At 38.5% G+C, this 16,029-nt stretch overlaps 1 protein-coding gene and 1 pseudogene across 2 annotated transcripts in view; one reads left to right on the forward strand and one right to left on the reverse strand.

The window, feature by feature from the left end:
- Kctd19 (potassium channel tetramerization domain containing 19) overlaps positions 1-3,012 on the reverse strand; it is a 35,244-nt gene extending 32,232 nt beyond the window's left edge. For both annotated transcript variants that reach the window (XM_063247505.1, XM_063247503.1), the window contains exon 1: positions 2,927-3,012. In XM_063247505.1, the coding sequence (XP_063103575.1) occupies positions 2,927-2,929 (3 nt within the window). In that variant the 5' untranslated portion in view covers positions 2,930-3,012. The remainder of the gene's footprint in view (positions 1-2,926) is intronic.
- A 107-nt stretch (positions 3,013-3,119) lies between these two features.
- On the forward strand, positions 3,120-6,391 carry LOC106028109 (protein boule-like; annotated as a pseudogene).
- The last annotated feature ends 9,638 nt before the right edge of the window (positions 6,392-16,029 follow it).

Genomic DNA, 16,029 nt, shown 5'->3' on the forward strand with positions numbered 1-16,029 from the left:
TTTGTTTTTTCTTTTTTTAAATAAAGAATATACAACAAATAAATAAATAAATAAAATACAACAAATCCACATTAGCTAAAACAATCTTTAAAAAGGAAAATAAAGTTTGACAATTTATACTTTCCACTTTCAAACTTGCTACAAAGGCAGAGTTACAAAAACAGTGCAGGAGGACCATATAACTAAGGGGAATTGGGTTTGGAATCTTACACTATGTTCAATTTAATTTGTTCATCAACTTATGAATGAATTTTAAAATATATCTACATAAGGCAATATGATTTGTCATTAAAAAAAACACTGATACATGTTATCACATGGGTAAACCTTGAAACTTTATGCTAAGTAAAAGAAGTCAAACACACAAAAAATCACAAAATATATGATTCTATTTACATGTGATGTACAGAATAGGCAAATGTGGTTGCCTAAGATGGGGAGGTTGGGAAAGGATAGTATGTGACGCCCAATGGTTAGGAATTTCCTTTTTGGGAAAATTAATATGTTCAAAAATTGATTGTGGTGATGGTTATACAATTCTATAAACACAGTAAGAACAATGAATTGTACATATTAAAATGGTAAATCATATGGCATATTGATTATATCTCAATAAAGTTTTTAAAAAGAGTTTTGATGAGACCATCTACATCTCACTGAGCATCTGCAGAGCTCTCTCATAGTCCTACCTTACATCATTGGTGGTCAAATGCTGTGGATGCCTTTTCATACTTACATAGAACAACAATCATTAACCTTCCTTAGTTCATCTATTCACATTCATAAGTGAATTGTCTACTCTGCTCCAAGACAGCCTAGATTATCCACACCATGGAAAAGAAGAAATTCATCAAACATATTAAGCCATTTGTATCAGATTTTAAAATAATCAATGAGTACTACCCTTGTCAAAAAATTTTTATGAGTGGCAGATTAGCTGAATGTGGTTATGCATGCCTGTAATCCCAGCACTTGGAAGGCTGGGGCAAGAGGATGACTGCAAGTTTGAGTGGAGCCTAGGCAACTTAGTGAAACCTTGTCTCAAAATAAATCAAGGAAAGGGCTGAGGATGTAGCTCAGTGCAAACCCGGGATTCTGTTCAGTACTGTGGGAGACTGAGGCAGAGAGATCATGAATTTGAGTGCCACTGGGGCAACTTAGCAAAACCCTGTATCAAAATAAGAAATAAAAAGGAACTTCATATATAGCAGAGTGGTAGAGTACCCTTGGGTTCAGTCTACAGTAACACACACACACACACACACACACACACACACACACACACACGCACACGCGCGCGCGTGCGCGCACACACGGAAAAGAACCATAAAACAATGTTGAATTCTAATTAAAAAGTATGCATGTTGAAGTGACTGGGTGGGGTGCTGTACTTATATTTGTCACTTATTTTGAAGTAAAAAAGATGGACTGATGGACGGATGGTAGATAAACGTGACAGAATATAGCAAAATGTTAATTACAGAATGTAGGTGCTTGCTGCACAATTCTTTAAATCTTTCTGAATGTTTAGAATGTTATGTTGGAGGCAGAGGATAGACAAAGGGATTTTTGCTCAAGAGAGGAAAAGTCTCCTTCTCCAACAAAATCTTACCCCTCTGATTTTGACAAGTTGAGGAGGGAAAATTCCATAACAAAGGACATAGGGTCCATTTTTTCTAGAGTAAATCTGATCTAATTATTCAGATACATCTAAAATGAGTGATTATACATGCCACATTTGAAACTACATGGCCTCTAGGGGGCATGAAGAGAAAGATGAAAAATTGTAAAATGGCGTTGTCAGCGTTCAAAAGCAGTGCTGGGAAAACCATCCAATGAATGAGCTAGCCTAGGATTTCGCGTTCCACCCTTTTTAAATGTGGCTAAGGCTGGACATGACAAATGGCTCGATCAGTATGAGAAATCATAAATACATGCGGACTCTTGATGTGTCCTTTCTCCTTAAAAGTAACAAGCAGGTTTAGAGCTCAGTGGAGGTGCTCAGAGTATGCAGATTTGGATTGAAAAGAAAATCTGCTCCTTAAAGATGAGGCCCCATTTTGGACTCTGTGTCTCTTTTCTTATTAAAGCTTGAGTATGACAGAATTCTGGCTCCAAAGTTTGCCTCCTTCTTACACATGTGTCCCATTAACAAGGGGACTCTCAAGAGATGCCTGTTGGAGTGGGGGTAGAGGTTAGGGATGTTGCTGTCCTTTTCAGAACTTTCTTCCCCAGAGACTGCTCAGGGACTGATAACTTCAGAGCTACCCCCCCGCACCTCCCGGGGAGAGCTCTGTCACAGTTAAGGGAGAGCGGGCATGGTACTTTAAAGGACAATCCAGCTTCTTGCTAGACTGTCTGCAAGAAATGTGGCAGTCTTAAATGTCATCCCCCAGCCCAAAGAGCATCACTTTTCCACATTGGTCCCTGCCGCGCCCCAAAGAAACGTCTTTCACGTCAAGATCTAGAGCTGGCACCATTTTGTGCTTTAAAGACAAGATCTTAATTCTTCAGAACAGAATTGCCCAACTTTTCAAATCAGGACCCCCCCCCATCACTTCTCCGAAATCTGCTTCCATTCCCAATCTTCGGATCAAGATTCTCCTCGGCACACACCCGCGCTCCTTGCTCTAAAGCCAGTATTCCCCAAACCCCCGGCGCTGAGATATGAAGACTCTCAGAGGTGCACCCCAGACCTGGCCTCCCCCAAATCCTCAGAGCTGGAGCCCCTCAACCCTCAAGGTAGCACGTTCTTCCAACTCCTCAGAGCTAGCCCGCCATGTCCTTTCAACTTGAGGTCACCTCCAATCCCCCTCAACCCCCTCGAAGTGAGAACCCTAACCCTGCAGTCCTACTCCTGGGCTCCAGCTCCTCTTAGTCGTCCTTTTAGTGGCTTTGGTGTTCCCCTGCAGAGGTGAAGCCATACCATGGTGCTACTCCTGCAGCGGGGCAACAGGCGAGTGAGCAGTCCCTAACGGACTCTGAAAACGCGGCGCCGGGGGTCGGCGCTGGGGGGTGAGGCGGGTGGGCGGGGCCTGGACGGTGGGCGGGGCCAGTCGGGGCGGGGCCTAGAGTGCTCGTGGCAGTCTCGAGGGCCGTCAGGTGAGCGGTGGGCGGGGATGGCGGAGCAGTGGGATCTGGACGAAGAGGGCATCCGCCGCCTGGGGGCGCTGACCCAGGAGCAGACGGGTAGGGCCAAACCCCGAGGATTTGGGCAAGGAAGGTGTGGTTAGAGGCGGGGAGGAGGAAACTGAGGTGGAAGCCGGGGAAACTCCCTGTAGAGGCGAAGGAACCGCAGAGGAGCGGTCTCTGAAATGGAGTGGGGGGGGAAACTGAGGCAGAATGCTTCCAGTGAAGTGGAAGTGGAGGAACTGAAGTAATAGAGCAAAGGGTGTGGAATTGAGGAAGCGAGTGTGAAGCAGAGAAGAAAGCATATTTAACAGGCGCGGGACTCTGTGGCAGGTGACAGAACTGGACAGAGGAAAGAAGTGTGAACTACTGGACGGAAAGTGAGCCCTCTGAGGGAGAGGCGGACGGTGCTGAGAAGGGCAGTTGTGATTGGGCGTGTGTATGTGGGTGCTATTAAGGCACAAGACCGTTCTTTTTTTGTTTTTGTGGGGTTTTTTGGGGGGAGGGGTGGTGTTTATTTGCTTGTTTTGTGAGACAGGATCTTACTATGTAGTTCAGACCGGTCTTGAACTCAACCATGTAGTTTAGGCTGGCCTCAAAGTAGCAGTGATCCTCCTGTCTCAGCCTCCTGAGTGCTGGGATTACAGGGGTGTGTCACTACGCCCCAGAAAGAACGTTATTTCGGCAGTTTTGGAAACTTCCTACCTGAGAGTGCTTTTGTTGGTTGAGGTAAACTGGGAAAAGACTGTGCTCCATCATCTTCAATAGCAACTTCCTGTTGTCCATTCTTAAGAACTTAAGAACTTGACCTTTTTAAAATCCATCTGGATGTATAGCTCCCTTTTGGAAGATGCCTCAGAAAGGGGCCTGACTGAATAACAGCTACAATCTCTCAGTGCCGCAGCCCTGCCTTTTTCTAGAGATAATACTGGCTGAATGACTGTTGACTCCCTTTGACTTACGGTCTGCCTCATTTGTTTTCTGACTGGCTAACGAATAAGAAAATTGGAAAAGTTATCAGCATTCCTGGTTCATCTGTTACTCATCCCAAATGACCACCAGGCCCTGCATTAAGTGCTTTATCTGCATTATTTAGTCTCCACAGCAAGCTGATCAGGCTGATATCATTTTACAAATCAATAAAATTAGATTTAGACTGTTGCCCAAAGTCACACAGGGTGCAACCAGCATTTTTTAACACAGGTTTTTGATTCTAGAGCCTGCGCTGTAACCATAATCAAAAGGTGTAATCAAAAGTTGCCTTTTTTTGTTTCCTCTTCTTTTTATTTGTGGGATATGAAATAACCTGTTTTTTATTTATAATTGTATTTTAAAATTATTTTAAAAATCAAAATTGTGCATACTAATAACTGGGAAACATTGCATAGAGGCATAAAGAGGATACGAATTTTTCTATTACCATCCCTAGTATAGATAACTAAAGATAATAATTTGATATATGTATAAATATAGATATTTCAGGTATACTTTTTCTTTTCCCAAACTCTGAACTCACTTGTTTTACAAGTCAGCCATTGGCTGATACACTCTTGTGATTTTCTTGCCTTTTTAAAAATATTGATTCAAGGAGCTGGGGGTTTAGCTCAGCGGCATAAGTACCTGCCTTGCAGGCAGGCGGTCGTGAGTTTGATCCCTGGTACCGATAAAAATGAAAAAGACAAAAAAATATTGATTCATTTTGATATTTGAAGTAGGTGTGATTGTGCGACCTATGGGTTTAGGTCTTGGGAAGGCTTGAGCTCACTGAGTTTGAGACCATTCTGAGCAACATAGCAAGACCCAGTCTCAAAAAAATAAAAATAAAAACCAATAATGAGGGGATTTTATTATCCAACTAGACTAATGTATGGCAGGTGTTTTTTTGCTTGACTATTTATTTGTTTTGTTTTGTTTATATTTCAGGCAGTTAAATGACAAAATTATTCATTCTTATTCTGACAATCTGTATAACACAGACGCATCTAAAATAAAAGAATATTCTCCATCACTATAAAAACACATACACAATCACCTTTTAAAATAAAGGAATAAGTTATTTGGCAACTTTTTGTTTTGTTTTTTGGGACAGTCTCACTCTAATTCAGACTGGCCTTGAGCGCACTGTGTAGCTCAGGCTGTTCTCAATCTTGCAAGGATCCTCCTGCCTCAGCCTCCCGAGTACTGGGATTATAGCCATGTACCACCGCACTGGGTTTAAGGTAGTGAGTTTTTTTTGAAATTGTTTTTGTTGTCTTATTGATGAAATCTTCCCCTACACAGATATAATAGGCTCCTTTTTTTGTCCCCTAAAAATTCTGCAGTTTTTCTTCTTATGTTAAGTCTAATCTATCTGGAGTTTTTATATATGATATGTGATATGGATATGATTGTAGTTTTTCTCGTGTGTGGGTTGCTTTTGGTTTCTTGTTTGTTTGTTTATGCTGTATTTCAAACATAGGGCCTCATACATGCGAGGCCAGTGCTTTACCACCGAGCTATATTTCCAGTTCAATATAAATTTTTACTTCACTTTCCTCTTAAAAACTTAGCACGGTTGGCATGGGACCTAATCACTGTGGCCGCCAGGGGGCGCGTCCGGGTTGTGGTGCAGTGCTACAAAGATTTTCCAACCCTTAATCTCTATTCATGAGTGCCTTTGGATAACCCAACAAGTGCTCTGACATACGAAACCATAATACCCAATCGCATCTTTGTCAGAGAAATTGACTTTAAGACAAATGAAAATGATTTGTTTTTTAAAAATGAAAACAGTTTAAGAACTTTTTGCCTCCAGTGTGGGCTTGTGAAAGAAGTGAAGATTGTAAATAACAGCTGCAATGGCTAAGGGGTGTGGTGGTGGCACTTTTGAAACACAAGAAGGTGCACAAGAAACTTTGCAAGAGCCTGAAAAACTTAATTATAAAGATAAGAAACTGAATATTGGCCCAGCAATAAGAAAGCAGCAAGTAGGGATCTCTCGTTCTGGTGTAATGCCAGCTGCTGGAAGGATGTGTCTACCCCGATAGCCTACATTTACCATCATAGCGTGGCTTATTTTCATATTCCAGGAATAACTTCTGTCCCCTTCACGTTGCCTGTCTAGTTCTGTGATGGTAGCTCAGCCCTTTTATCAGCAACCTGCATATCACTACCAGACCCCAGCACAGTGTCTCCCAGGACAGTGGCAGTGGGGTGTTCCAGTCTCCTGCCCCTTCTACTCCATTCTTACACCTGTTATACTCACTTGCAGTTCTTCCACTGACTTCCTAATTTTAGAAGACAGGAAAAGTCCACAACCGGCATTACTTTAATAAATCTCTCTTCCCACTGCAGATGTATTCCCTACTCAGCAGCAATAGCGGAAATAGGACTTAGGACAGAGTTTTTCCAAGTGTCAGGGTGTTTTCTTTTAAAATCATAAGTACATCTGCCAGTCAGATGGTCTCATATTAAGAACCTGTGGATATATACTAACATACAAGGATGCCATGTGCCTTAATTATTCTTATTTGTAGAAACATATAGAAATATGTGTAGAAATAATAAGTTCCACATGAAATTTCAAAAGTTTTTGTTCTGTAAGTAAAAAAATTATGACCCACTGATGCTAGAGGTCATCTTTTAATAGCATTATCCTTGAGAATAAAAAGTTGATTGTTTTGATATTCAAATATCCAATATGATGCTAAACAAATTCTGGACTGTTAATAAAAAGTGATGTCTTATTGGGCAAGGAATTTTGATAATAATATCCAAGTGTGTTTGTTCCAAGTTATATAAATTATATGCATTCACACACATTTATATGTATGTGCACATATATATATAGACTATATGTGTACCCTCTATACGTTATATGTACATGTATACATATAATTCATACATATACTTTCTTAGAATTTAGCTTTATTTTGAGATGCTATTAAAACTGGAATTTATTGACAATCTGAATGTAAGGGTGATACCCATCTTTTTTCCTGGCTTATTTCAATAGTACAAACATATTTCTAAAAAAAAGATTGAGAAGACAAATATTTTCCTTATGTGTATGAAGGGTAGCCCATTTTTTTCTATTTTTAGTACATCTTCAATCGATAATTTTGAAAAGTTTTTACTTAGTACTCAAAAATTTCAAAATACTAAACTCATAAATTGAGGGTTTCCAATTTTATCATTTTTAGGCATGCTGCTTAAAATAGTATCAATTAATGTAATGCCAGCCTGATTGTAATTAAATAAAAGTACACAATTACAGACTGAATAGATACAATATTTAATGTATCATTATGCCATATTTATACCTTTTTAAAACATCTAATTTATAAATTTTCTGATGATTTGTTTATTTTCCTCAATAATGCATTACTTAGTTAAGAGAAGCCACAGCTTGATGATTTAATGTTTTGTTAATTTTCTGAGTGAAACTAGTGTGTCAACTGCAGATTTGCATTTCTATGAAGTTATCTGTAGAGTAACTGTCATTTCATTTCATTTCTTTTTCTTTCTTTCTTTCTTTTTTTTAATATAGGTTCTTGCTATGCAGTTCAGTCTGGCCTTGAACTCATTATGTAGCCCAGGCTGGCCTTGAACTCACAGCAATTCTCCTGCCTCAGCCTCTTGAATTCTGGCTTGTCATTTAGTATTTCTATAAAGGTATTATTGACCATAAAAGCAAAACTTATCAGGGCTATTGTTGGCTCTTTATTTTCTCTTAAGAATTTTAAAATTGGCTTGTCAATTTCCATCAAAGTATTTTATGGAGGGACATAATGGCAAATTTGAGCCCATCCTGTGCATATTAGAGCAAAAGACCTTGTTTCTATATAAATGCATGGCCATGGATGTAGCTCAAGGCCCTGGGTTCAAATCTCTGCCAAAAAAATGCCTGTAACAATTGTGTAGGAAGAGATAGTAAATGGTGGTGTGAACTAGGATGATGGCAATGGAAGTGAAAGAAATGAAGGGAGACAAAGTATATTTGGGGGGCCAAAGGGGAATATTTATGAAAGGATTGAATGTGAAGGATAAGGAAAAGAAAACAGTCTTAATATAAGATATTGCTGCAGGGTGATGATGCTATTTATTGAAAGAGAGGGTGTAGACTATGATGAGATACCTGTTTTAAGCATATTAAGTTTTAAATGCCTGTAGATACCCAAGTGTGAGAACTTAGTAAGCAGTGTATATACGAGTCTAGAACTCAGAGCAGAGGTCAGGGTTAGAGATGTAATTTTGGAGACATTCAGCAGATAGTGTGTATTTAAAGCCGTGGGACTAGATTAATTCACCTGAGGAGAGAATGTGGATAGAGAAAGGATTAAATCTTAAGATTCAACTTTGGCATATTTCAGTGTTAAGAGGCTGAACAGAGGAGGACGAATGTGGTGTCTTGAAATTTAAGAAAGAGTGACGCATCATGAGAGTCTTGGTCAGCAGTGGCTTACGCTGTTAACAGGCTGAGCATCTTAATGGAGAAAGTGACAGAAGGAACTCACTGGTGACCTTGACAAGGGGAGTTTTGGGAAAATGAGGATGGTGGGGGACCAGACTGGAGTGGGATGACAAAGGAATCATGTGAAGGAGAGGAGCTAGGGAGAATTTTTGCTGAATAACTAAAAAGGAATACACAGAAGTAGGATGATGCCTAAAGAGTATGATGTGGGGTTAACAATAGGTCTTTATTTTAAGACTGTATTAGAGCGTGTGTTTAGGCTGATGATAGTTATTTGGTGGAGAGGGGGAAATTCATAATTATGAACTCATTTTTGGCTGTTAAAATAATTTAATTTGTTCTGGAGATATTGCTCAGCTGTGCAGTGCCTGCCTGGAAAGCATGAGCCTAAGTTCAATTCCCAGTACCCTCCCCCAAAATGTAATTTATTAGTATGAGTAATATAATTTTACAGTGAAAAGTCTTTGCCCACTGTCCCCGAGACCCACAGACCTCATCTCTCTTCTTAAGGGCAAATACTGTTACTAATATTTTGGATAGCTTTCCAGAAATGATCCCTACATTTATATGTCATTTATTTGGTTTATTTTTGCTTTTAATTTATTTATTGTAGTACAGGGAATTGAACCCAGGGGCTTTGCACTGATCTATATGACCTGTCCTTTTTAATTTTTTTCTTTCTGCGACAGTCACTACCTTTCCAAGGCTTTATTCCAATTTGGTATTTCCTGTCTCAGCCTCCCAGAGAGCTGAGATTACAGCTATGTGCCAGCACATCTGGCTATTTCATATTTGTATTATGACCATTCTTAAATATACACAATACTAGAGGTAACAGAATGCTGAATTCCCATCACCCTGTGTCAACAGCTGTCGTTAACACATGGCTAGTCCTTCCTACATACTTTATCTACCCTCCATTTACTAATCCCTTGCACTAATTACATTGAGGGCTTTTTGGTTGTTTTTGATTTTTGCTTTTATCACTTTTTTTTGTACTGGAAATCAAACTCAGGACCTTGTGCTTGCCAGACAGGCACTGTGCTGCTAGCTATATTCCTGGTCCTGACATTAACTATTTTGAGACAAACCCTAGGTATATAATTTCATCCATAAATATTTTAACATGTATTTTCAAAACATAAGAATTCTTTGAAAAATAATCACATGTAAAACCTAAAAATATTCAGCAGTAATTTTTTAATATCATCGAATATCCAACCAGTGTTCTCATTTCTCCAATTGTCCTATAAAATTTTTTTAAAAAAAACCAGGATCCATGTAAGATTCATATATGCAATTGATTAAAATATATTTCTTAAGTCTTACCTGATTTGTAGATTCCTATTTCTTTTTTCCTTGCATTTTTTATTGTATTTGAAGAAAGATCATTTGTCATGAAAGGTTCACTATAATCTATATTTGCTCACTGTATCCTTAAAATATTTAGTATTTTTCCCAGGTCTATGTATTTCCTATATATTGGTAGTTAGGTGAGGCTTAATATGATTCAGGTTTGATGTTCAGGTTTGTGAGTTTTCTTTTTTGAGAAAACAACTTCATGATTAATGGTAGACACTTCTGTTAGGAAGTACACAGGTGTCCCTGGTGTCCTTTCTTTTGGTGAAAGCCATTAAATATGACTGACTGAGTTCATTAATTTATTGGGGATTACAAAGTTGTAATTTTATCATTCTAGCTTTCATTCTTAGTTAGCTATAATAATTATATAAAGATAAATGTCTTTACATAAACTATCTTATAACCCTGAGGTAGTTTTACAGGAAGGCAGAATTGTTTTCACTGTATTCTCAATTTTTGGAGTGAATTTTTAAACATCATTCAAAGGTGACTAAGGGGGATGTTTTGTTTTCTCAGTGTCATTATAAAACTTATATATTTAGTGTGGTCCAATCCATTGCTTGCTTTTTTTTTTTTTTTCCACAATGAGGTTGAAACCCAGCAGTTTATACATACTAGGCAGACACTCTACTTCTTACCCTCCCCATTTCTAGCTATCATCATAATTGACACTCAACTTATCCCAATTTTGGCTAGTCAGAGATCTTTAAAGATGATTCCAGAGGCTTTTTTCATTTTATTCATTTGAAATTCATTTGTTATCATTATTTACTAGCTGTACAAGTTATTAGCTCAATTTTCAAATGAGCTGTCTAGATGGTTTTCCTCAGATTACTTGATTTGTTGTTTTCATAATGATATTTTTAAATTGGGAGATTATTCTCTTCCATTCTTTGTTTTTTCCAAGGGGGCTAGGAATAGAACCCAGGACTTTGCATATACCAGATAAGTGCTTTACTACTCAGCTATATCCAGCCATATTCTTTTATTCTTGACACCTGTGATATGCACTGTTTGATTTGTTCTCCGAATGCGAATACCAGAACCAAATATGTCACTTTTTTTTTTTTTTTTTGTCATTTTGAGACAGAGTCTTGCTGTACAGTTCAGGTCGACTTTAATTCACTTTGTTGCTCAGGCTGGCCTCAAACTCACAGCAATCCTCCTGCCTCAACCTTCCAAGTGCTGAAATTACAGGTGTGTGCCATCACGCCGAGCTACATCACTTCTCAAAACCTGCACTTCATGTGAATTATAAAAGAATGTCTCTGTGGAAGTTTTTCATTTGAATAATTCTGATTCCCTTTAACAATATTATGTCTGTGCTTCGTTTGTGGCATAGTATGTATCTTTCACATCATACAACATGTGACAGGATGTGCAGCTGTGGTGAGACCTTGGGGAAGTTTGAAGTCTCAATTCTAACCTACAGCTTTCAAAAAATACCATTTCTGATAAGCAGATACAATTCTTATTCTAGAATGCTTAGATCCATGCTTACACGTACTCAGAAACTGGTCACTTTCTCCCCCATCACCTTTTTTTTTTTAGATAGGTCTCAACAAATTGCCCAGGCTAGCTTTGAACTTTTGATTTTCCTGCCTCAGCCTTCAGAATTGGCAGGATTACAAGTGTATACAACCAGGCCTGGCTTTAAAACTCACTATTAAAAAGTATATGATTTGCCAGTCTTAGTAGCACACACCTGTAATCCCAGCACTTGGGAGATTGAGGCAAGAGTATTGCTCTGAGTTAAAGACCAGCCTGAACTACATAGTGAGACCCTCTCTCAAAGAAAACAACCCACAAAAATGTATGACTCAAAATCACTTAGTGCAGACACTCCTTTAACGACCAAATTCAGTCCCTGTGACTAGGTCTAGGCATTAAGTGAATTGTCATTAAATGAGGAATTGAATGTAGTAGGTACATTACAATATTCAGAACAAAGAAATGGTCAGAGGAAACTCCAACTTGATGACTTTGCTTTTGTTTGGATAATTCTTACATGCTGTCCTGTAATGTATAAGAGAACATAAAACTACAGCACTGTACAGAACAATCAGCAAAATTTACAGTACTATATAAGATATGTGGCTATATAAATAAGACAGTGAGGCTTTATAAAAAAGATGTACAGAACTCTATGAAAATGAAAGACTTATATTCAGCTGGTGAATCGTAAGACTAACCAGCATCTTGATGATAAGTCTGAGCAGTCATTAAACAGGTCGTTAAATGAGGAATAGCTATACATTCACAAAACTGCAACCATCAGCACCATGTAGTTCTAGAACATTTTCATCAACCCATTAGGCCATCATTTTTCACTTTCGTCAGCCCCTGGCAACCATTAATCTTTCTGCCTCTGTGAATTAGCTTTTTCAGGATATTTCATATGAATGGAATTATACATGACCTATTTTATCTGGCTTCTTTGGTTCAGCATATTTTGAAGCTTCATCTATATTTTAGCATGTTTCAATAATTCATTTCTTCTTAAAAGTCTTTGTTCTTTACAGCAATTGTAGGTTTGCAGTAAAATTACATATAAAATACGTTTCTCATGTGTCTTAGTTTTTGCACCGCTGAGCCAAAATACCCAACACCCGAAGTTAGAAGAAGAGAGGCTTTGTTTTGGCTCATAGTTTGTAGCAGTTTCAGTCCATAGTTGACTGCCTGTTTTTAAATTAGATCATTTTCTTATTGTTGACCTTTAGGAGTTCTTTGTATATTTTGCATACCAATCCTCTATCAGATAAAATATTTTGCATATATCATATCTTTCTGTTATTGTAACAAATACTGGAGGTAAATTAACCTATAAAGAAGAGCTTATTTTCACAGCTGACTTCAGAATTTTTAGTCCATGGTCACTTTGGGGGTTGTGCAAGACAGTAAGTATATCATGGTGAGAACACATAACTAAGGAGGCTGCTCACATTATGGTGGCCAGGAAGCAAAAAGAGACCGGAAGGGAGCCAGGCATGGTAGTGCATGCCCATAATCCCAGCACATGGGAGGTCAACGCACGAGGATCACCCTAAATTTAAGGTCAGCCTGGGTTACATAGTGAGCTTAAGGGTATATAGTGAGACCCTGTCTCTATTAATTAATTAATTACTAAGAGACAGGAAAGGCTCAAGGTCCTACTATTCCCTTCAAAGTTACATCCCAAATTTCTTCACCCTCCTAGGCCCAAACTACTAAAGGTTCCACCATTTCCTGTAGCACTGTGATCTGTGTTTAACATAAAGGCCTTTGGGGGACATTTAAGTTCCACACTATACACCCAATCTGTGGGCTGATTTTTTCGTCCTCTTATCAGTGCCTTTTATGGAACATACATTTTGAATTTTAGTCAGGTCTTCTTTTACAAGTTTTTCTTTTATGAATTATGCCTTTGGCATTGTTTTAAAAACTCATCACCAAACCCAAGGCTATTCAGATTATCTGTTCTGTTATCTTTTAGAAGTTTTACAATTCTGTGTTTTACATTTAGATCTGTGATCTACTTTGTAATTTTGGTGAAAGTTGTAAACACTGTGTCTTAAGTCCTCCCTCTCCTCAATACAGGGAATGAATCCAGGCTTTGTGCATGCTAGGCCAGTATTCCTTGTTTTAAAATTATTATTGTTGTTGTTATTATTATTGCCATCCTACTGGGTATGAAGTATTATTCTGTGGTTTGATTTGCATTTTCTTAATAATTAATGATGTTGGTCATTTGTGTATCTCCTTTGAAGGATTAGCTTTGTCCGTTTTTTTAGTTGGATTTTCATTGCTGTTATTGGGTTATACTTCCTTATGTATTCAACATATTAATTTCTGATTAGATATATGATTTACAGTGCACAAATACATTTACCCATGTAACCAATATCCCAATAAGGCATAGAACATTTTTATTATATCAGAATGTTTCCACGTGGCTTTTCCAGTCAGTGCACCCTAGAGTCAACTATATTTCTTATTTCTACCAACACAGACTTGTTTGGCCTCCTCTTGAATTTCCTACAACTAAAATATTATGGTATATACTCTGTGTCTGGCTTCTCTCAACATAATGTTATATTGTATGTAGCAGTAGGTTATTCTTTTGTATTTCTGAATAATATTCCATTGTATGACTATACTCCAATTCATTTTTCTTCCAGTATCTTAATATTTATTTCTCTCTTTCTCTATTTTTTTTTTTGTACTGGGGATCAAACTCACGACTTCGCATTTGTCTGGCAGGTGTTTACGCCACAGAGCTAAATCCCCAGCCCTAGTATTTTAATATTTCATTTGTTGGTTGTCTTTGTACCAGGAATGGAACTCACGATCTCACACTTGCCAGGCAAGCGCTTAGGCCGCTGAGCTAAATCCTTGGCCTTTATTTGTTTTTGAAATACATTTTTAAAAATCTTCTTTCCAATATAATTCTCTTAAGGTATTCTCTATTTTTAAAAAACCATTGTGGTAAGATATACATAACACAAAGTTTTCCATTTTAACCATTGTAAGTGTCCTGTTCAGTGGCATTAAGTACATTCACATTGCTGTGCCACCCCCAGAACTTTTTCATCTTCCCAAACTGAAACTCTGTATCTATATAATAATAACTACATTCCATACTACTCTCAGCCACTGGCAATCATCATTCTACTTTCTATCCCTATGAATTTAACTATTCTAGGTACTATATAAGTTATTTTCCCATCTGTTACAGTTTGTGTCTAGATGTCCCTCCAAAAGCCTCATGTGATCATAGGTGGGACTTTTCAGAGGTGGCTAGATCTAGGGTTTGCAATGCTGGGGTTAAGGGTGCATGTCTTTTCTTGTTACTGAAACAAAATACCTGATGCCCCAAGTTAAAGGAGCTCACTGTAGCCAATGTTAGTCCATAATTGGCTAATTCCAAGGCAGGGTGACGTAGACGTATTGCAGAGGAGAGACAGTTTATAGAAGGCAAAAGGCAGCAAGCAGTAAAGTAGCGAGTGGCAGGAGAAGCCCTCTTTCTGTTCTTTATATTCTATTTAGGACACATGCCCTTAGGGTGGGTAACTCTACACCCAGGGTGGGCCTTCCCATTATCCAAACTCAGAACTATGCCAGTCCAATCAGGAACTAATTTACTAATCACACATTTTAATTCCAGCATCACATGCTCTAGATCCAGCCACCTCTGAAAAGCCTCACGTTTGACCATATGAGATTTTGAGGGGACATCTAGACAAGAGCCATAACAGTGTGATGCTAGGATTAAGAGCATGCATTAATGAATTAATCCACCGATTGGTGAGTTATTAATCCACTGATAGTTTGGGGTGTGGAAAGTGGGAAGGCCCACCCTGGGAGTGGGTGATACCACCCAAAGGCAGGTTGTCTGGAATGGATAAAAGGGAGAAGGCTTGTTGCCTTTTGCCTGCCACACTGTGAACTGTTTTTCTTCCTCAATGTCCCTGTGCCATGCTGCCCAGCTTTAGAGCTAGCCAACTATGGACTGAAATGTCTACAAACTGTGAGCTAAGTAAACCCTTTCCTCCTTTAACTTTCGATGTCAGATATTTTTTTCCAGCAACAAGAAAAAGTACCTGTGACACCATCCCTTGGACAAAATACCTGACACCCACAATTTACAGGGAGAAAATTATTAGGTTCACAGTGGATTGAATCTATGAATGGCTGGCTCCAAGGCAGAAATAGTGTGGTGTAAAGGCTTGAGGGAGGAACACTGCTCACTCCATGGCATCCAGGAAGCAGAGCGAAAGGAAAAGAATGGAAACAAGAATTAAATCATACCCCAGGGGCCACCTCCAATGGGACATCACCTCTTCATAGCACATTTAGCTACCGAGCTCATCAATAGATGAATCTACTGATGAGTGTAGCACCCCTGCAATTCAGTCACCTTCCAGACACACGAGACTTTTGGGAAACATTTTAGATTTAAACCATTATGTGTACCTTGTATAAATAGAATCATGCAATGTTTGTCCTTTTATATGGGCCTTATTTCATTTAGCATAAAGTCTTCAAACTTTATATTGTAGCAGGTGTCAGAATTTTCTCCTCCTTTTCTTTCCTTTCTTCCCCTTCTC

Source organism: Cavia porcellus, unplaced genomic scaffold, assembly GCF_034190915.1.
Source record: "Cavia porcellus strain 051 isolate PalLab524CR breed Dunkin Hartley unplaced genomic scaffold, mCavPor4.1 scaffold_4, whole genome shotgun sequence".
Taxonomy (NCBI): Eukaryota; Metazoa; Chordata; class Mammalia; order Rodentia; family Caviidae; genus Cavia; species Cavia porcellus.